The sequence below is a fragment of the Mesoplodon mirus genome (assembly GCF_964341445.2).
Source record: "Mesoplodon mirus genome assembly, chromosome: 9".
In the NCBI taxonomy this organism is placed as follows: Eukaryota; Metazoa; Chordata; class Mammalia; order Artiodactyla; family Ziphiidae; genus Mesoplodon; species Mesoplodon mirus.
In genome coordinates this window covers 48707452-48730487 of record NC_138985.1, presented here as the reverse complement: position 1 = coordinate 48730487, position 23036 = coordinate 48707452, and the positions used below count along the sequence as shown (strand labels likewise).

General features: G+C 37.0%; 1 protein-coding gene across 5 annotated transcripts in view; it reads right to left on the bottom strand.

The window, feature by feature from the left end:
* Window positions 1-14712: 14712 nt before the first annotated feature.
* ETV1 (ETS variant transcription factor 1) overlaps window positions 14713-23036 on the bottom strand; it is a 95183-nt gene continuing 86859 nt past the window's right edge. For all 5 annotated transcript variants that reach the window (XM_082632769.1, XM_082632767.1, XM_082632771.1 and 2 more), the window contains 2 exons: window positions 21287-21388; window positions 14713-16436 (listed from right to left, as the gene is read on the bottom strand). In XM_082632769.1, the coding sequence (XP_082488895.1) occupies window positions 16215-16436; window positions 21287-21388 (324 nt within the window). In that variant the 3' untranslated portion in view covers window positions 14713-16214. The remainder of the gene's footprint in view (window positions 16437-21286; window positions 21389-23036) is intronic.

Sequence of the window (23036 nt, the reverse complement as noted above, 5' to 3'; positions counted from 1 at the left end):
AGAGAAAGAAAGAGAGAGAGAGAGAGAGAGAAAAAAGAAAAGAAGGAAGGAAAGAAAGAAAGAGGGAGGAGGGAGGGAGGGTGGAAGCAAGAAAGAAAAAAAGAAAGAAAGAGAGGGGGAGGGAGGGAGAGAGAAAGAGGGACAGGAAGGAAGGGAGGGAGGGGGAGAGGGAGGGAGGGAGGAAGGAAAGAAAAATGAAAGATGGGAGAAAGGGAGATAGGGAGAAGAAGGGAAGGGAGGGAGGGAGAGAAGGAGGAAGGGAGAAAGGGAGGAAGGAAGGGAGGGAGGAAGGAAGGGACATGCAGATCCAACAGTTATGGTCATAACAGATATATGAAAAATGTGTATTGGAATTTGAATTTTTATTCAAATAAGTTATTGAATCAGTTTGTCAAGAAAATTCTTAAGTTCTTGGCAAACCCTTGTTCAGAAAGCCATTGCATTTCTCTACAGTAATCGAAACAGCATGGTATTGGCACAAAAACAGACATATGATCTACGTAAAAGAATAGAGAGCCCAGAAATACACCCACACACCTACGGTCAATTAATCTTCGACAAAAGAGACAAGAATATACAATGGAGAAAAAACAGTGTCTTCAGCAAGTTGTGTTGAGAAAGTTGGACAGCCGCATGGAAATAAATAAAGTTAAAACACTCCCTCTCACCATACACAAAAATTAACTCAAAATGGCTTAAAGACTTATAAGATATGACACCATATAACTCCTAGAAGACAACATAGGCAAAACATATTCTGACATAAATCATACCAGTGTTTTCTTAGGTCAGTCTCCCAAGGCAATAGAAATAAAAAAAAAATTTTTAGCATCTTTATTGGAATATAATTGCTTTACAATGTTGTGTTTCTGCTGTATAGTGACGTGAATCACCTACACGTATACATATATCCCCATATCCCTTCCCTCTTGTGTCTCCCTCCCACCCTCCCTATCCCACCCTTCTACGTGGTCACAAAGCACAGAGCTGATCTCCCTGTGCTATGCAGCTGCTTCCCACTATTTTACATTTGGTAGTGTATATATGTCTATGCCACTCTGTCACTTTGTCCCAGCATACCCTTCCCCCTCCCCGTGTCCTCAAGTCCATTCTCTACGTCTGCATCTTTATTCCTGTCCTGCCCCTAGGTTCTTCAGAACCATTTATTTTTTTAGATTCCATATATATGTATTAGCATATGGTATTTATTTTTCTTTTTCTGACTTACTTCACTCTGTATGACAGACTCTAGGTCCATCCACCTCACTACAAATAACTCAATTTCGTTTCTTTTTATGGCTGAGTAATATTCCATTGTATATATGTGCCACATCTTCTTTATCCATTCATCTGTCGATGGACACTTAGGTTGCTTCCATGTCCTGGCTATTGTAAATAGAACTGCAATGAACACTGTGGTACATGACTCTTTTCGAATTATGGTTTTCTCAGGGTATATGCCCAGTAGTGGGATTGCTGGATCATATGGTAGTTCTATTTTTACTTTTTTTAAGGAACCTCCATACTGCTCTCCATAGTGGCTGTATCAATTTACATTCCCACCAACAGTGCAAGAGGGTTCCCTTTTCTCCACATCCTCTCCAGCATTTATTGTTTGTAGATTTTTTGGTGATGGCCATTCTGACCAGTGTGAGGTGATACCTCATTGTAGTTTTGATTTGCAAGAAATAAAAATTAAAATAAACAAATGGGACCTAACCAAACTTACAAGCTTTTGCACAGCAAAGGAAACCATACACAAAACGAAAAGACAACCTACCAAATGGGAAAAATATTTGCAAATGATGAGACTGACAAGGGCTTAATTTCCAAAATGTACAAACAACTCATACAACTCAACAAGAAAACAAACAACCCAATCGAAAAATGGGCAGAAGATCTAAACAGACATTTCTCCAAAGAAATACAAATGGACAATAGGCACATGAAAAAATGGTCAACATCACTAATTATTAGAGAAATGCAAATCAAAACTACGATGAGGTATCACCTCACACCAGTCAGAATGGCCATCAATACAATAAATGCTGGAGAGAGCGTGGAGAAAAGGGAACCCTCCTGCACTGTTGGTGGGAATGTAAATTGATACAGCCACTATGGAGAACAGTATGGAGGTTCCTTAGAAAACTAAAAATAGAGCTACCATGTGACCCAGCAATCCCACTCTTGCACATATATCCAGACAAAACTCTAATCCAAAAAGATACATGAACCCCTGTGTTCAGAGCAGCACTATTCACAATAGCCAAGACATGGAAACAAACTAAATGTCAATCCGCAGATGAATGGATAAAGAAGATGTGGTACATATATACAATGGAATACTACTTAGCTCTAAAAAAAGAAGGAAATAATGCCATTTGTAGCAACATGGGTGCAACTAGAGATTATACTAAGTGAAGTAAGTCAGAAGGACAAATACCATATGATATCACTTATATGTGGAATCTAAAATATGACACAAATGAACCTATCTGCGAAACAGAAACAGAATCAAGGACATAAAGAATAGACTTGTGATTGCCAAGGGGGAGGGGGTTGGGGAAGTGATGGAGTGGGAGGTTGGGATCAGCAGATGTAAACTATTACATACTGAATAGATAAACAACAAGGTCCTACTATATAGCACAGAAAACAATATTCAGTATCCTATGATAAACCGTAATGGAAAAGAATATGAAAAAAAGAATGTATGTATATTTATATATGTATAACTGAATCACTCTGCTATACAGCAGAAATTAACACAACACTGTAAATCAATGATACTTCAATTTAAAAAATTGATAACCAAAAAGAAAGCCATTGCATTTCTAACTTTTTGGCATATTCAAGTCAATTATTTAATCAAAGGGTGAAATTTGAAGACTTTCTCAGATATATAGTGTCTCCCCTTCTCAAGATTTTAATTTTTTATTAATGTGCTTATAAATTTATTCTCAGTTTTTTCAACTGACTGTTTTCCTGCTCTTTAGAAAATACTGATTCTCTTTTGCTACTCACCTTAACAGATATTATTATACATCTGCAGATTAACTGTGTAATTCCTTTTCCTTTTTTTTTTTTTTTTTTTTTTTTTTGCGGTACAAGGGCCTCTCTCTGTTGTGGCCTCTCCCGTTGTGGAGCACAGGCTCCGCACGCGCAGGCTCAGCGGCCATGGCTCACGGGCCCAGCCGCTCCGCAGCACGTGGGATCCTCCCGCCCGGGGCACGAACCCGTGTCTCCTGCATCGGCACGCAGACTCTCAACCACTGCGCCACCAGGGAAGCCCATTCCTTTTCCTTTTAACAATACTATACACATTTTGATCTTTCATTGTGAGACTATCCTGCCACTTCATAATCATTTTTTGTTGCTATGCTCTGATTTCCCTCTGTACCTTTTTGTTATTCTGGAAAAGGATGTTTCCAAAGGGAATAAACTCAGTCTTCCAGAAGGGACTTTAGCATTATATTAGAAACGGATGAATCTTTTTCAAACTCATCTAATAGATCAAACATTCTGCTACATCTCTTGGGTAATATCTGACATTGTAAACTCACATGCAAGTTGCTGTTTCCCGTCGCCTCCGGCATTTCTGCTGAATGTTTTTCTCTTTTCCAAGTGACTCTTGCGCTTTGCATTTAACATACACATCTTTCAGCTGTGCCAGGACACCAGCTGTAATTTTACTGGTCTCACTGCTTTTAGCAGCTCCTCCCAATTTAGCTATCAACTGTGGATTTCACAGGAATGCTTCTACCCTTTCCCATTTACTTAATTAGGTATCCTTTTCACTTGCACCTTGAGGGCGGTATCAAATGTGAAGTCCACACACGGTGGCGGGATTTAAGTCTCCGGAACGCTAAAAAGTCAGGCAACCGAGAGAGCTTGTGTTATCTTCTTCATTGATCTTTAGTATAAGGCCAGGCAGACTTATACTAAAATACAGTATGACTTACCCTACGTAAGAATATGCATGATGTAAAAAACTGGCTCATCTTGAGACACAGAAAAGGGATCAAATAATAGCATCACAACAAAATCTTGGAGCATTAAGTGAATTAAATGATCCAGTGATATAAATAACTATTTTTAAAGGCATCAAAAATGTTTGCAGCTAAATCTATTTTCTCCTTCCCCCAAATCTGGATTGACTGTACATACGGCCTGAAATCATGGGGTGCATTCTGAATCCTTTATTCCATCTCTTTTTATCAAGCCTGAGAAAGCTGTATGAATGTTAATATGGACTGAATAAATCCTGTGATCGCTGTAGTACCTATAATGATGTGTTCCCAGGCTGCCATATCATGGTTGATTACGACTTCTTTTTCTTTGCAATCTTTCATTTAATTTCTATTCCTTACCTCAGTGTTAATATTCCTGACTCTTTGAATTCATTTCAGTTCATGAGATGCTGTATCAAATGTTTTGCTAAAATCCAAATGTATTACATCTCCCACTTTGCATTCATCCACTAATATTGTAATTCAATAAAAAAAAGCAATCAGGTTTGTTTGGCATGATTTGCTCTGTGTAAACCCAGGCTGCTTGTTGCTCAATGGTGCTTAAATTATAAGTAGTGCTCAATGCAAATTTCCCCATCTAACTTCTCATTTTAGCCTAGAAAAGTTTATAGTGCTTTTGTTCATAGATTTTTCTCCTAGCACATAGCAAGTTTCTAGGTCTTAAAAACCAGAGAACAGAAACAACATACTAATTTTTAGGGTACCGCTTTTTCTTCTTTTACTTTCATATTACTTATTTTTCCCATTTATCATCCCTACAATTTCTTTTTTTTTTTTTTTTTTTTCCGCCTGCACCTTGAAGCATGTGGGATCTTAAGTTTCCCGACCAGGAACCAAACCTGCACCCCCTGCATTGGAAGCACAGAGTCTTAACCACTGGATCACCAGGGAAGTCCCCCTACAATTTTTTATTAGATTTTCATTTTATTATGTGAGTAATTCCTTTACTTCTATTCTCCTATAACATTTTTTTTTTAGGAAAAGTGTTCATTGGTAGAGGGACAAGAGGACGATGAAAATAAAGTTTATTTTGAACATCCTCATTGAAAATAAAGGGCAATGCCTTGGTTATATTTATGCAGTATTTTTATCCACATTAGTCATGTAATATAAGAAAGATACAGTTGTAATTTCTCTCTTAAGCTTAAATCTCACAAGTAATGGGTAATAATTTCATTTTAATGGATTCTTTCACTTTCGCTTGACCATAACTTGTTACGGGTTGAACTGTGTTCTCCCCCAAAAAGAAACGTGAAGTCCTAACTGCAACAGGTCGGAAAGTGACCGACCTTGGAGATGAGATTGCTACCGAGCCAGGTTCGTCTTACCTGTCAAGTCAAAGCGCTGAGACACGGAGGTTTGCAGAAAAGAGAGCGTTTACTCGCAAGGCAGTCCAGCGAGTAGCAGGAAAACGAATCCCAAAGCCGCCTGGCGCCTTCCGCCTTCCGCCTTCCGCCTTCCGCCTTCCCTGAAGGCAAGAAGCTCAGAGATAACAAATAAGCAAGCAGGGCGGTTTGAGGCCTGGGGAGCATGGGGAAAGGTGATTGGAGGAAGGTGTGTGGTTCTGCGCAGGCGTAACTAAGCTACAGGCCTCTGCCAGTTCAGGTCATTGAGAGGACGCTAGCGCATGCCCAGTTGGAGGGTTGGTGGTTCTAACCAGTTTTGGATTCAGATCGATTTAGAGGCAGCTGACACCAAGTTCCTAGAAAACAACTCAGGCGAACAACTTATCGTTTCGGCTACCTGCGGCTTGGAGGGCATGCAAATCTTAAAATGGCCGTGATTAGTAAAGGCAGGTGAAATGGATTTAACCATGGTTTCAGCGTCTTTACAGACGTTAAGTTAAAGTGAGGTCACTAGGGTAAGCCCTAACCCAATATGACCACTATCCTGAAAAGGAGAAAGTGAACACAGAGGCAGATGCAGGGGAAAGACGATATGAAGAGAAATGGGAAAAAGAAGAACAGCTAGAAGCCAAGGAGACGGACCTGCAACAGATTGAGCCCCATAGAGATAATGAGATAATGAGATAATACATTTCTGCTGTTCAAACCACCCTGTTGATCCTACTTTGTTACGGCAGCCCCAGTGAACTAATATAGTACCTATCCTGTATGCATATTGATGTGTTCTCATCATTATTCCTCTTAGATTATACTCTTCTAGAACTTGGTAAATACGTCCAGTTCTTGCTAATCACTGCTTTTTTGCACATTACCATGTCAGAAGGCTTTAAGGACCTATAGGAATCAAAATACTCTTGAAGGAAATGGAAGAACAAAAACAACATTCTATATTCAGCAGTTTTCCCATTCTGAAGATGGAAGATAGTATTATTTTTAGGGACTTTGAGAAAGACTGAACACCCCCAGCCGGCAATTCCACTTCTTGTTTATGCCAGTTACTTGAGGGAATTACTTCTCATCCAGCATGCAAGGGCTTGATGGGACTGTAAGATTCCATGCCCTTTTACCGGCAAAGGGGAAGGACACAAACAAAGGGCAAACCCTTGGGTTCTCTCTCCTGGGCTCTGAATTTTTTTTTTTTTTTTTTTTTTTTTTTTTTTTTTTTTGCGGTACACGGGCCTCTCACTGTGGTGGCCTCTCCCGTTGCGGAGCACAGGCTCCGGACGCGCAGGCTCAGCGGCCGTGGCTCACCGGCCCAGCCGCTCCGCGGCATGTGGGATCCTTCCGGACCGGGGCACGAACCCACGTCCCCTGCATCGGCAGGCGGACTCTCAACCACTGCACCACCAGGGAAGCCCTGGGCTCTGAATCTTGAGTAAAGTAATGCAAGAATGGAACGATAGTTGGTAATCTTTGATTTCAGTAATAGTGACCTGAATAGATTGATGATTATTTCTTGCTACTAGGATGTACCCATACACAGCGAGTGGGCATTTGATAAATGCTTTTAGTCAACATTCTCAGGGTCAAGACAGTCTGGAAGTTAATGGGTCAGTAGTCTGCCCTGCCTTGATTTTTAGTTAAATGTTCAGCATTCTTGTCCATGATGGGCCACATAGACTTGCACATAGTGATTAATAGAAAGCTTCATTTTATAGCAACAGGGATGATTGACCTGAAACACTCATTATATTTGAATAAAAGTATCCCTGCTTCCCACTGTCACTAGCACTTTAAAGACCACTTCGTTACCATACTCCTTCTCCACAGACTTTATGCACTAAATAATGGATTATTTCTGCCTAACTGATATATCATATGTAGTTCTCTAAGTGTGGGTTAGATTCACGTGGGTTAGTCTTATGTAGTTTGAGGGCAGGGATCGCTTTTATAAATCTACTACATCCTCCATAGAGTCTACTTATGGGGTGGGGTAACTTAATTTGGATGCAGTAAGTACACAATCAACTGATTTTATAGCAATGTTTAAGACCAATTTGTAGAAGATTCATAATTGGGGATTTTTGAGGGATGAAATCAATGGATTTCCCAACAAAGAACAAATTGAAATGAATAATCCAAAGTCTGTTCTAATATGAGTGAATTAATACTCACTCAATGAATAAATTAGTGAGCAATGTACTTCTCCTTTGAGATATAAATTATCCAATATTTATTTTCATATTTCTCCTTGTTTTGGTTTTGGAAAACTGCATCAGGATTTCTACATGATCACAAATTTTTATGAAAATAACTAAACAGTAAATTCTAGGGAAGAATTCTTTTTTCGGTTGATTCTATTTCATAACTTTTTAAAAAGATTTATTTATTATTTATTTTTGGCTGCATTGGGTCTTAGTTGTGGCGCACGGACTCTTCATTGTGGTGCATGGGCTTCTCTCTAGTTGTGGCGTGAGGATTTTCTCTTCTCTAGTTGTGGTGTGCAGGCTCCAGGGCACGTGGGCTCTGTAGTTTGTGGCATGTGGACTCTCGTTGAGGTGTGTGAGTTGTGGGACGTGGGCTCAGTTGCCCCACAGCATGTGGGATCTTAGTTCCCTGACCAGGGATCGAACCTGCGTCCCCTGCATTGTAAGGCGGCTTCTTTACCACCGGACCACCAGGGAAGTCCTTCATAATTTTCGTGATGGTGAATTTCAAATGTTGACTTATGAAATAATTGAAATGGCAATTGTATGGGTTATTTGTTACACCTGCAAAGCAAGCTCTTCATGAAACAGACAAAAATCAACAAACAAATTTGGAATGTTATCACATTTGGGCCTGGTATTATATATCTGAGGAAAAAATAAATAATAGACTCTTATCTCTTCAGATGCTGTGCTTTCAATAATAAACCAAAATTTACTCTATAAGTGAATGATTATAAACAAGTCACCTTGTGATTAAGCACCATATTTCAGGGGACAGATTTTAAAAGGAATATATGAGATTTGAAAAGTCACAGAAAAATATTCAATTTCTGTTTTAATTTAGCAAGTTCTTAGTGTTTGGTGAGGGGGTGGTGGCGTGATGCTCAGTGTATCTTGTTAACCCGATTTGACATTAATTCAGTACTTTTATTAAATCTCACATGTTTCTGTTTGGGAATCTTTTCCTAAAAAAAAAGTTACCTGAAATTATCACTGTATTAAAGAGCATAGCTTCAGTATGTTTGTGTCTTTATGATATGTTAATCAAATCTGTCCATTCAAACTAAAGGAACAAGAGTGCAAAAGATCAGTGCTCTGTTTGATGTAGTTTGTTTTAAGGTTCTGGGCTGTTTTTATTTGTTAACATAATGTAAATAACTGAGTTATTTTCAAAACATCCAGGAAGCTCCTTATCTAAATGAACTATTTTTCCCTGCAATCGTTGGGACTTTGTAGAAATAGTGTTTATACATAAAGTTCTTTTTTTTTTCTTTAATAACACTATTAAACTATAGTATGAAATCAAGGCCAACCTATTAATAAAGGAACTACAAGTAATGTGAATTATTAGAAAGCATAAGGTTGCATTTTTTACATTTCTAATTCTAATATATAACAAAGTATCTCCTATAGTATTTTTTTAAAATACTTTAAGAATAAAATAATCTAAATGGATTGGAAATACTAGTGGTGATGGTTGCACAACACTGAGAATGTAATTAATGCCACTGAAGCAGACACTTAAAAATGGTTAAAATGACAAGTTTTATGTTACATATATTTTACTACAACTTTTTTAAATAGAAAAAAGTTAAAGAATTTAATATTTTTAAATATCAAGTAAAATATTTCTCAAGTATTAAAAGTAGGAGAGCATTGTGCAGTTTAAGATGTAATGTCAGGACTTCCCTGGTGGTCCAGTGGTAAAGAATCCGCCTTCCAATGCAGGGGGACGCAGGTTCGATCCCTGGTTGGGGAACTAAGATCCCACATGCCGTGGGCCAACTAAGCCCATGCCACAACTACTGAGCTCACGCCTCAGCAAGAGAGCCCACATTCCTGCAAACTACAGAGCCCACACGCCCTGGAGCCAGCTCACCACCACTACAGAGAAGCCTGCACGCCGCAACAAAAGATCCCGCGTGCGGCAGCTAAGACCCGACACAGCCAAAAGAAATAAATAAGAAAATAAATAAATAAAAGTTTTTAAAAATGTAATGCCACATGCATTATCTTATTTTCTCCCCATCTTTTTGTGCCATATTTGTCTTCTGTCAATTAAATTCACATTAAATTTTCTATAGGACAAATAGTTTTACTAGCTGTTCAGAAAATTTAAACGTACGTAAGATGTCATTGTCCCCTCTAAAACAATGTGATAGTTTTAAAAAATTAAGATTTCTTTGGAAAATAGTTGCTGTGATTTCAATTCTACTTTCTACTTTAAAAATTCATTTGTTGCTTCTTCTAAATCACGTGACTTCAAATCTGCCATGCTTTAAAAGTTTTCTGGGCAATCTATTACTTTCAGAAGTCATGTTTAATAGCGTAAGTCATAGGGGCAGTGTTTACAACATTCTGAAGAAGTTGATCTGTCTCTTTGGGGATCATTAAGCTGCATCCTTCTCCAGTGGAAAAACCAAAGTGGTACTTCAATCATTTTGATTTCTAAATGCTTAAAGACTCAAAAAAAAATTCATGTTATGATATTGCTATTGTTTAAGTAGTACTTGATTTCTTTTTCAGATTTTTCTATAAAAACTAATCAAAGATGTTTAAAGAAATACATTTTAAATAAGACTGTGTTTCAGCAAAATGTGAGTCACTGTTACATAATTTTTTTTTTTTTTTTTTAGTAGCTAAGTTTTATTTTATGCAGTAATAAACATTGAAGCATCCCACTCCTCAAGCTGCAGGGAGACAAAACAAGTGAACCAAGAGATACCAAGGGCCAGTAGAGGCAAAAAATTAAACCCAAACAACAAAATGGCAATTACTCTAAGTTTGAATTCCCTATGCCTTGCCTAGGAAGGGACACAAGGTTAGGCCACAGCACCCTTTCCTCCGCCTAGCCTTTGGGGAGGCAGGGGCCCAAAGTGCCGACTATTCCGAATCACTAGGGAAAGCTGATCCAGGAAGGAGTTGATGGAAATCCGGAAGAGGACAAGGCCTTCAGCAATCCATCTAATAGCCAGGGCACTGCCATTCACTGTATATTCCTTATGAATCATGCCTTGGTGGCATTAGGCATCTGGGATCAGAGATCTGCGGGGCATGTCTGCCCCCACCCCTGGGGGGGGTCGGAAAGGCACTGTGAGTGTGAACACCAGCAGTCCATTTCCAGGCCCTACAGCCGCGGGTGCTGCATCTCCACCATGTCCTAGGGCACATGGGGCCCGCTCACCCTTGGGACCAGCGGCAGCTGCTTCCATCACTGCTCCTTTGCCAGGCCCACCCCAGCCTTCTGGGCCCCGGTGACCACCCTCACCTCCAGGCTACCTGAACTACTCTGGCGATCAGACAGAGCTTTGCTGGCCAACTCCACCCCCTGCCCCTACAGCGCTGTCCCCTGGGGCCTGCACAGCCGCCGCGTCCCTCTCAGAGCTGAGGAGAGACTTACATACATTTTTAAGTTATTTAAAATTTAAATCAAGAAAGTAGCTAGGTCCAGGTTACCAAAAAAAAAAAAAAAAAAATCAGCGTTTATGAATTTGCTAGTGATCACATGACATTCTGAACACAATGACATTCTGGTTTTGTCTTTAGCCTCAGCTTCTCCTCAAAGCCAATCAGTGATGGAAGCAGTAACATCTGTCAAACATGCACGCTGGCTGGCACATGGGAGTCACTGAAATAATTTAGATAGTTCCTTTCCCCAAATTTCTTCCTGACATAGTTGCTGAACAGATTAAGTGAAACAATGTATTGAAAGAGATTAGAACACAGTACTAGAAAAATATTTATCAGGCGTCCTGGGACCTAAATTACCAGAAAAAGAATAACACGTGGGAAGTGATAGGAGGGCAAAACACTACTCACGTACACTGGTCATAAATTAAATGATTAAAATGATTCAAAGCAAGTCAACAACTTAGATGGTATTTATCAGTTTTACATGTGCCACCTCCCAGAGTGATCACAATAGTGCAATATTTTCAGTTTCTGGGCTTTTATTTTAGATTTAAATTTTGAGCATATTTATTTGCTATAATCACATAAACTTCATGGAATGTTTTCTCAAACTGTAAGTATAATTTTAATACATCCCAGTGAAATAAAAATTTCTTCTCCATAGAAACATAATTTTAGGATGGAACTAAATAAGAATATTGGAGTCTATATGCAAAAAGAAAAAGAAAAATAACATCCCTATCTTATATATGAGTTTATAAACCACAGCTATTCTATGTATACTTTTAATGGAACATTCTAAAATCGTCAATATTTTTCAGTAAAGGCATCCACTACTCTGATCAAATTCTCCTCTTCTTAAACTATAATTTTCTATAAAATTTTTTTTAATAAATAAATCTTTCTGAAGAAGGCTCATATATTAAAATAAGAAGAAGAAGAAGAAAAAAAGCTAAGTCCTAAAAGTATGTACTAGTTAAGTTCTGAGTAAATTGAGCCTAATTCTTCAGGATCATGTCCAACACTGATATCTTATGGAAACTTGGCTTTTATGTAATTCTTACCACAATTGCTCAATATGTTCATTTGCCTTCAACTTCCTTCTATTATTTTTACCCATCTTTATTTTTTCCTTACAATTCTATTTTTCCCCTTCCTCGTATCAAACTGCAACTGGAAAATAGCTGACTCATTTCTTATTTTCAAATTTCAGTTTTTCTCTTTTGAGATACCAAGTAAGTAACATTCAAATGGTCTTCCCCTCTGTAATGTTTTGTCATTATAGGCTCTGAAAATGCTGCCTGATAGAACATTCATTTTAGAAGCATCTATGATCTGGTCAAATGCTAAAACATCTGGTAATAGATTTCTTTCCTTGTCATATAAACATAAGTTGACTCATATTTTAAAATTGTTCTTTTGAGTAACATATTCTACATATCATTCTTTATTAAACAGTAATAACTTGTAGATGTTAAGGTTGTATAGTAACAACCCATACTAGCACCAAAAGAAATTTATATTAAAAAAAATAATCTGACTTGGATAACATAATTAATATGCTATAACTCTGTAATTATCACACCATTTTTTCTCTCATTACATAATTTTTACATGTGGGGGAATTAAATAATCTAAAAGCTCTATGTGATTATCAGATGCTTTAGTGGAGTAGGTGAACTTTAACATAGAATGCTTTCATTACCTTTTATGCAGAGTAAAGTGAGACCATCTCAATGGTAAACAAAAATGTTCTTCAGTAATTTCTCACCTTAGATCCATCAATAAGAACATTTTTGTCCATACATAAGTCAATCAGTATTTTTAATACACAGTGTCTTCATCTGTGTGGTAAGTTGAATAACAGCCACCCCTTTTCCTCCATGCCCCTTACCTGTGTCCTGATCCCTGTGAATGATAACTTACCTGGCAAAAGGGACGTCAAAGATGTGATTAAGTTAAAGATCTTGAGATGGGGAGATTATCCTGGGTTATCTGGGTAGACCCTAAATGTAATCACAGATATCCTTGTAAGAGATAGGCCAAGGAAGATTTGACTACAGTATAGGAAAAAAAGATGTGACCACAGAAGCAGAGATTGGAGTAAGGAAGCCAGGAGCCTGGAGCCAGAAATGACAATTAAAAAAAAAAAGAAAAAGAAATGACAATAGCTTCTAAAAGTAGAAGTAAGGATGGGATTCTTCCCTCCAGAAGGAACCAGCCCTACAGACACCTTGATTTTAGCCCCTTTAGACTCATTTTGGACTTCTGATCTCTAGAACTAAAAGAGGATAAATTTGTGTTGCTTTATTAAATTTGTGGTAATTTGTTATAGCATCTACAAGAAACTGATAAAAATCTATAAAAAGGAGTTTCAATTAAGTGACCCCCAAGAACTTTCTATAATTTGAGAAAACTGCTCTGCACTGTCAGCTGTGTGAATTTTTATTTTTAAGCATTTTTATAGGCATAACTTAAAGAAAATCATCTTTCATTAGTTATTGGAGAGGTGACATTCTTTGTTGTAGTTAGTCTGTTGGGTATTAGCATCAAAAGGCAGCAAACATGAGGGGAGATAATTCTTTTAGTTTCCTTTACCAAGTTGAAGGAAAATGTTATGTTGTTGATTTCTATGTTTGAATAACCAATTAGAAATTCAAAACACAAGAATCTTGCAGAAATCAGCTGCCAGATTTATTAATCTATCTGAAAATAAAAATACAACCAAACAAAAAGTAGAATAAGAACAGAACCAAAAAAAAAAAATTTAGATACATTTCCCAAGAATTTATAATGCAATGTCTTGAACCCTTCTGTATGAGAAATATACTTAATGTTGGCCAATTACTTACTTCATTCAGTGAGTTAGTACCGTAAACAGCAAAATATATAATTTGTCCTTAAATATTATATAATCAATACCAATTCTTCCTTGATTCCTTAAAATAACTCATAGCCCAATTTTCTCACTGTCAGACTAGAACTAGAAGTTTTAAAAGAATAAAAGAAAAAGAGAGAAGAAAAAGAATACTCAATATAATTTTCATTTAGATCATATTTTAAGGACCCACTTTCAATTTCTCCTTCAATTTCTCCAAATGTGTCAATTCTCTTTCCAGTAAAACTTTAGCAGAATATTTTAAAATCTGTTTTTATTCTACGTGCTGTAAATGGCCACATGAGCAAAGTGGGGGAAAAAAGTTCTGATTTTTAAGGCATATTTATTAGCCCATAATGGGCCTAATGCTATATAATGTAAATGTAGAACAAGCATTGAAATCACAGGTTACATAGATATGTTGAAATTAGAATATGTTTTTTTTTTCTTTTGTAGGATTAAATGTGAGTAGTATTGATTATGGTATGTGGGTTTCCCAATAACTGTTCAATTTAAAGACATGAGTTGTGATCCATGACATGTTGGAAAATGGGTAGCCAGGAGATCATCTTTCAACAATTTTTCCTGTGTTCATTATGAAAAGCTTTTATAAGTCGATTTTGGCTTTGTGTTTAGGACTTTTTAAAAAATTTTGCTACTGACTCTAAAAATTTTTGTTCTTCTGGGATATTGATGGAGTGAACAAAATTCGTGTTTCTTGCTTGAATCACTTTAGCAAGCTCTTCAGAGATACTGTAACACCATTTACTTATGGTTTCGTTATACCCTGCTTTCAGTATTTTCTCCAAATGCAAAACAAAACCAAAACAAAAACCTTTGAAACTTTAAATCTTTAAATCTTCTTTCAAACAATCCAATCACATTTACACGAGTGTCCAAAACAAGATGATGGATAGTACCAGTGCCAGCACTATGTCATACAGCAACGTCCTCATATTCTTTGACAGTTTGTAAATAATTTTCCATTTCACCAAAAGTTACAAAATTTTCCACAGTTTCCCTTAGCAAGCTGAAGCTTACTCTTCATTTTGTCAATGTGCATAAAAGCTGCTTATAGCATACCATGGCATAAGCTATTTTTTAAGCAATAAATGGTTCGAGTCATCTATTTTGTCCTGAAATACTATCTGTAGTTAACTGCATTGCTTATAAATGGTCATAGTAAATTCAGCATGAAAGAGAATATTACAGAAAAGACAGCAGCAGAAGCATTAGCATTATCTAATATTTATATATGTTTCAACATAACACAGCAGTAAAAGGTTTAAATGCATATCAATGGGTACCATGTCTAAAAATTACTATAGTACCTATTTAGTGTATTGGATATTTTTCTTAAGGAGTGCTTGCTGTATCTAGAACAGCATATTATATGATTTAGTACAGTTAATTCTTATTGATTAAATAATATTTTTATGTACTGAAGGAAGCGAAAGGAGACAGATATTTTTTGCTTCATTGTGATCCCAGATTTAACATTTAAATGAAGATCTCAAAGGACCATGAAAAATATCATTATTTAACTGAAATGAGCTTCAAAATACTTTAACAACAGTATGATTTGTATCTAAAGAGCAAGGTGGCACCAGATACGTATACTGCTACTGGCCTGTGACTCAGTTTGGAGCCAGAGTCCAAAATTGTGCCCCTCATTTACAGTCATGGTGATTACTCAACTTCAGAGAGAATTACCCATTTTATGGTTACCCTCTATGAGTCATATATAAAGCAAAACGAAACAAAAAGCAGCAAATGCAATCTCTAGATACCTTTTTACAAGAGGTGCAAAAACAGTCATTTCTAACAATTAAACTGCCTTTTACAGTAGTTTTTTTTTTTTTGTACACCTTGCAGAGACTCAGAAATGATAGGGGAAAATGCCCAAGGCAAATAGTCTCCAAGTGGATATTTACACAATGTGAATTAACTGTGTACTATAGACACCCAGAGGAAATGAACATTTTCTAGGTTGTTATGAAATCAAATCAACATGATAGAGCTTCATCATACTTAAAACCTGTAGGACCCCATCCCAAGCCTAAGTAAAAAGTAATCCCCTAATCCCCCCTCCCATTCACCCATTACCTTCCTGTTACACAGAATAAATGTTTAGATTACTCCCACCCACCCTCAAATAAAGTGCACAGTCCATGGCAGACCATAGAATAATGCAACAGGAAAAGCCCCTTTTTGTGTATTATTATTTAAAAATAAAATACAAACAACAAAAATCAGACAAAGATTGAAGAGAATTCAGAGATTCTCTGCATCTTGCAAAAGAGGAGAGGCGCGAGGAGGCCCTTGACTGTCACTTGTGTTAATACACGTAGCCTTCGTTATAGGGGTGAGGGTTGCAGCAGCCCCCTTCTGGCATATAGGCCATGCTCTCGTCAAAGTGCGACAGAGGCACCGTGTCCTCTTCGTTGATATGACGCTCCATGTCTGTCTTCAGCAGTGGGCGCTGATTATCTGGAAAGGCCATGGAGAAGAGGGCTTCTGGATCACATACAAATTTGTAGACGTATCTCTCTCCAGCCACCTAAGGGAAACATGGAAGAGAAATCCCATCCTTATGTGCAGTGCCGGATGGTAACTAGACTTAGTGTGGTGAGTATTTCGCAAGAGATACAAATATCCAATCATTGTGTTGTACACCTGAAACTAATGTGAGGTTGTTCTGTCAACTACATCTCAGCTTAAAAGAAACCAACAACTCATCTTCACCATCCCAGATTGGAAGGGCAGAGAAAGAAATAAACAAAAACATGATTTAATACTCCAGAAAGGATGAATAACAAAAGAAGAAGCAATTCACTATTAACAGATAGAAAAAAAATCCTCACTTTGTGGGATGAACTATGGTTCAATCGAGGGAAATGCAAAATTTGATCTTGAGTAATAATTACATTCATTCCAGATATAGCTAGAAAGCTTAGCAGTTTGCTTGTTTTCATGTAAGTGTAAACTTACATTGCTATTTGGGGGAAAAAAAAATCAATGATTTCATGCAGGCATCTTCACATTACAATTTTTCCCCCTCTGTTTGTAAAGGTAATATCTATAGTACTTATAAAATAACCAGGCCTTTAAAGTGTAGTGTCTCCCTCTTAACATTGTATTTCTGAAACTGTAGAAAAACTAAACTTCCAAACCTTAGAAGAAAAATGTATCGTGTTCCTAATAAGACTAGACTAGTGATTCACTGATTTGCAGGGTGAACTGTTTTTTTTCTTTCTTTTTTATTTTTTTGCACTGTATATTCTCACTTGAAAAAAAAGATACATAGCCTTATTTAAACGAAAGATGGATCAAGAGGGCAGCATTATCCTGGGTACATCACTTTTAAAAATAAAAGCAAGATGCCTTAGACAGAAGTTAAGGATGTATATAAAGTGTCAAATTGAAGTAAGAGGTGTAAAAAAGTGAAAGGAATTTAAAATACACAATGCACAGGGAGGAAATGAAAAAAAGAAATGTGACAGCTGCCTGAAATAAAGGAGAAGTGGCGTAATTTGTAGGAAATAACATGTCCCAAACTTAAATTTTGAAGAGTAATGCTTCTCTAGGAAATTATAAACAATTGAGTGGAACAAATACAGCCCTGCCTCCGCTGACATTAATAGACAATGCTGAGCTTCTCAAAAACCCACGGGGGTTGGGCGGGGCGGGAGTGGATGAATACAGTTCTTTGTATTAAGTTTGGCAGTAACTTTTTGTGTGTATGTAGAGTTCAGTAATTTTAGAAAGGTGAAAATTACTCAACTCCTCTGCTACTTGCTGTGTGATGTGGGGGTATGGTGAGTTCATAGTTTATAAACTATCTGTGCATGTTTGGGAAGAGAAAAAAAAAATACCAAAGAGCACTGCTGTTCTGGACTCAGATTTAGAATGTTTTTTGCCCTGGATTTTTTTTACCCTGTAAGAGGAATCAACTTAGAGAATTCAAATACTCTGAATATCCTTAGGCTTGAAAACAGCCAAGACTTAGTTTTTATGAATTTGGACATGTTTCTTAAACTGCCCCCAGTTCCCTTTTTTTTTTTGTGAAATGGAGTCAGGAATGGCTCCTTGGAAAGCCTGTTGCAAGAGTAAGATGGAAGTCTGTAGCACAGGGCATGGCAAACAGAGGAGTCTGGCATAAATTTATTCACTTTAGTCCTTTATAAAAAGGAAATTAAGTTCGTAAAGGTGAAATGGTGAAACTGCCATAAAAGTAAAAATAGACCATATCAGAAACAAAGCTTAACTATACTAAATCCTCGCTTTCCGTTTTTCTTTGTTCAAAGCATTTTGAGAATAAAAATAAAATAAATGGCCTGCATACCTCAGAGCATTTAATAACCTGCTTTGTTTTGTCTGCAGCCGCTGAGAAGGAGGCATTTGCTTTAGGATACTGGAAGTTTTTTTGTACAACCTGTTGCTATTGGTTATAATTAGAAATGATTCGATAAATCACTGTGGGGAATTAAAATGTATAATATGCACTCAAGATTATAAAACCTCTTAAGGACTCTGCCTTGACTCACTGTTTTATTTTCCTTACAGTAAACATATTTAGGGCTACTACTATAATTATTGGACTATGTTAAATGCCACAAAGTTTAGAACAAGGGCTGATAACCAACCAAGGGACAGAACGGCTTCTGTTATTCAGTTACAATATGGAAAATGCTATACATTCAGTATACACTGCTATACATTCAGTATAAATTGCAATGCTTAGATAGATAAAACATGAATTTTGAAAGACTAGCTATTTAAATTATGTGTTAACTTTTAAAATTTCAGAAGTAATACAGGGATATTGGAAGAAAATTTTAAATTACAGATTAAGCCAAAAGACATAATAATCTGATTATATCAACCAGAAATAACCAATGCTTAAATGTTTGTATATACTTTTCCCATCATTTCTAAATTTTGAAATTCATACATGTACTGTCTATAAGGTATAATGATCATTACTTCATTTCTTATTTCTTTCATAACTACTAAAATAATCAGGGTTTCTTTGATGTTTAGATCCACTTGGGTTTTATTTTATTCTCTAACCTTTCCATTTTATTTCCTTTTAATACACCACATACACACAGAGTTTTAAGTTCATGAACAAGCGTGGTCAGATAAACACTTTCCCCATACATTAAAGTATATAATTCTACATCAGAGTTTTTTTTTTTTTTTTAAAGAACTGCATAATTTTCCTCTGAATGACTATACTAGAACTTACTTAACCATTATATTAACAGGTAAAGATAAGATGGCAGGACATTCTAAAAAGAGTGAAGCAATGAGAGAGTCACAGGTGTGTCAGAGAGTAGCAAGTAGAATGGCTCAACATGTGGAAGGATGAATAAGTATATGTACGTCTGTAAAAATTGTCCAAAGTCTTGATTGTTGTGCTAGTTATAAGTAGACTTCAACTTTTGCATTTTTTACCTTTAAACGACCTGGTTTTCCTTATATCATATGCAATACCCCAAAAGGCCTGTGATGTACAACATTTTGCTCTCCTATATTAGCTGACAAATAAATAGTTGCTAATAGTTTCCTTTGGCAATTACAGCCTAATAGAAAAAACGTGAGAAGCCACAACATTTTTCTTTGTTTTTTCAACATCTATGCTGTCATTTGACTATTTGATAGCATCTTGCCTTATTAATTTATTAAATAAAGAGGTAAATAAATAGGATATGTGATAACTGGATAAATAAATAGGAACATGGAAGTGGTGTTATCAGTAATAAGCATAAGTTTGAACACCTTTGAGAATATTTAAGACCAGACATGTCATCCCGCAGGTACCCCCTCAAACACTGTGTCTAAAACCTGAGATATGATTGACATTTTATGATACTTTTTAGCTCTCTGTGACTCCTCCATTTAGTAAGAGACTTACTGGTCAAGACACACAAGCTAAATATGCCTTGGCTTCAGGGTGTGAGATGCATTCACAGCTACCACCAGGTACAATGCAAGTGTCTCAAGTACATTATTTCATTTAATAATCGCAGCAGCTTCACGAGGTAAGAATACCATTGCTTAGTAGCAGAAGAATCCGTTCAAAAAGGTGATCTAATGAGAATGTAGCATGCAAACCAAAGTCATGACTGCATTTGGTGTAACACGGCCCAGGGGACCAGCAGAGCACCTACTGTGCCAGCCCACTTGATGTGCCCAATTAGGAAGATGGTGATGAAAATGAAAAGAATGGGATGTATGTGAAAGGGGTTGGCTGCAAATGGGAGTGGTGGATGAGACAAAGGGAGGAATTAAAAAAGACTCCAGGGTTGAGATGGAGAAGACAGAGCAGGTAGTAACTGGTTTTACATTTTGAAGGTGAGATTCAGGGAAATAGGAAGCAATTAAGAACCTAATTCAGCCTTATCTTTTAAGAATCTTTGAAGTTCTAACTTCCAGGCTGGCCAACTCCAGAGCACAGATTCCCTTTGGTCTAGAAAACTCAATGATGCTGTTTCCCTGTCTTCTAGTAAGTTTCATGGACCAACTGGTCTAGTTTTTCTTGGCAGAACCATGGTGACATAAAACTATGCCACAATCTGTAATATACGTCTGTGTCCCCTCAAATGAACAAAGGACGCATAATAAAACTATAATGTAATATTCACGATGAATAAATCCTAAACGTTGTTCACAGTCAAGACTATTAGATCAAATATGCATGCAAAGCTGAAGGATGTAGCAATAACAAATACCCAAATGTTTTATCTTTATTTATTCATTTATTCATTACCTTCTTCAAAATTTTTATATTTTGTTCTAGGTGTAATTCATTTGTTTTATCTCACACCTTTTAAAAAAGCTACCTGGAAATATTAAGAGACACTCATTTGAAATAAAATAAATTTAACTTCATTATACCAATGAAATAAGATCAAATACTTATTTTTAATCAATGGTTTAAGATGTTAAGCTGTCAAGTAATGAAATCAGCCAAGAAAAAATGTTTTTCAGAATGAGAACAAGCAATGTTCTGAATGTTTTAAGAACCAGAACAAGAGGGAAAAGGTAATAATTCAGTTAGTATTCAAAATTATATTCTTGTGGAGAATGTAGCAAAATATCAACAACTTCTGGGGATATATGCTTGCCATATTAGTACTAAAACAACATTTTTTCTACCAAACACAGGAAAGTGGGGACTTCCAGAAAGTCTACTACTTTGTATATGATATTATTACACATTTGTCTATAATGCCCATGAATTTATAAACAGAAAGGCTTGTAATAACAAAACAAACAGCTAAGCATATGTTAAATTGGGTGAAAACCTTGCTTCAGCAGTGTAATGATATGTGGCTTTAAAGTATGACATGCAGATGAATGTGTAACATTTCAATGAATTTTAATGCTGTATTAGCTGCTCACCTTTTGCATGATTCCTTTCTCATAATAATAGCGGAGTGAACGGCTAAGTTTATCATAGTTCATAGCTGGCCTGTTTTTCTGAATGCCCCAACGCCGGGCCACCTGCCACCAAAACAGAATTACATTGTAGTGTTAAGTATAAACTTATCAACATATCTCATAAAAATTAGTTAATTCATTAATTACTTCCAAACACTCTAAAACACATCCAAATCAAAAACATAAGTAAAGACACAAAAGCTATCATGATCTGCATATCCTATGTCCTGGTTTGCTTTCTAAACCAGGCCTTCAGTGATCATTCTGAAGCATCACAATAGAATTCTTTGTCACTACTGTTTTAGATACAAAATTAAATGGAAATAAGGGAATGTATTTACAACAGTAATGAACAGGCTGCAATTCACCAAAATGAGGCATGCTTCGCATTCTGAGGTACGCTGTCTGTTTTTTCCTTCTTATTTTTTCTTTTCAGATAAAATCTATAGATCAAGAGCAGCTTCGTGATCTCTTTGTAAAGGTGTTTTTTAGGTTATGATAAACCAAAGGAAAATAGATATCCTGCATGACACTGAATAAAAGAGTGAGCAAGTGGCACAGTGTGTACAGCAGAGGAAACAGTGCACCAATTAGTAAGCTGACTGCAAAAAATTTTTATTGCCTGAAGCAGCATCAGAATAAAATTGAAGCCAATACTACACTGGGGAATTAAGCATTCATTTAAAGAACAGTAATCAGATGCTAAAAATAAGAAGGTCACCATGTATATGAGTCCACAGACAAAAATCTCTAAAGCAGAATATCCACTTTTGTTGTTTAGTGCACAATCTCCGAGCTTTTTTTTTTTTTTTTTTCTTTTTGCGGTACGCGGGCCTCTCACTGTTGTGGCCTCTCCCGTTGCGGAGCACAGGCTCCGGACGCGCAGGCCCAGCGGCCATGGCTCACGGGCCCAGCCGCTCCGCGGCATATGGGATCCTCCCAGACCGGGGCACGAACCCGCATCCCCTGCATCGGCAGGCGGACTCTCAACCACTGCGCCACCAGGGAGGCCCTCTCCGAGCTTTTTATAATGTGGCTTTGAAGGAGCAACTTTTCTGACAAAGAGAGAGAATTCTTCAACAGAGCTTCAGCAAAACCTCCTTCCTCAACATATCTGTATCCCCTACCTCACCACTACCCTGGCTAGCTGCAGCCTTATCCAGAACAGGGTGGCCTGCTTCTATGACCCCAGCTAAAGTCACCTTCGCATTAATTTCCACTTTTGCTTCATCTGAGCAGAAATTGCAGCTGCCATGCATACCTAAGTAACCCTGAGAGCATTTTTAAATAGGGTTAGAGTTTTCCTTCATGTTCACAGAATTCCAAGTTGTTGCTACGTGTAATATACTAAAACAGAATGCTTTGCAAAGAGATCATTCTGTCTCTCTCTACTTCATTAGCAAAAACCTTTCCCTAGGGTTTTTTTCTTTCTCTTTTAAAAATACTGATCCTTGCTATTTTCTCTCTCACTAATTTCTACTTCCTGAATGAAGATACAATGTAATTTAGTCACATATATCAGTATAATTTTTTAAGAGCAGAGAGATGTAATGTCACAGGGACGTGACTATATGTCAAAACAGAGTCACCGTGACAGGTACATCTTAAAGTTCCAAAGATAAACTTCTTTTTAATGTAAATGTTCTAAGCAATAGCAAAATGGGCGGATGGCAATAAGAAGTGAAAGCAATAATTTCTAAATAAAATGTCT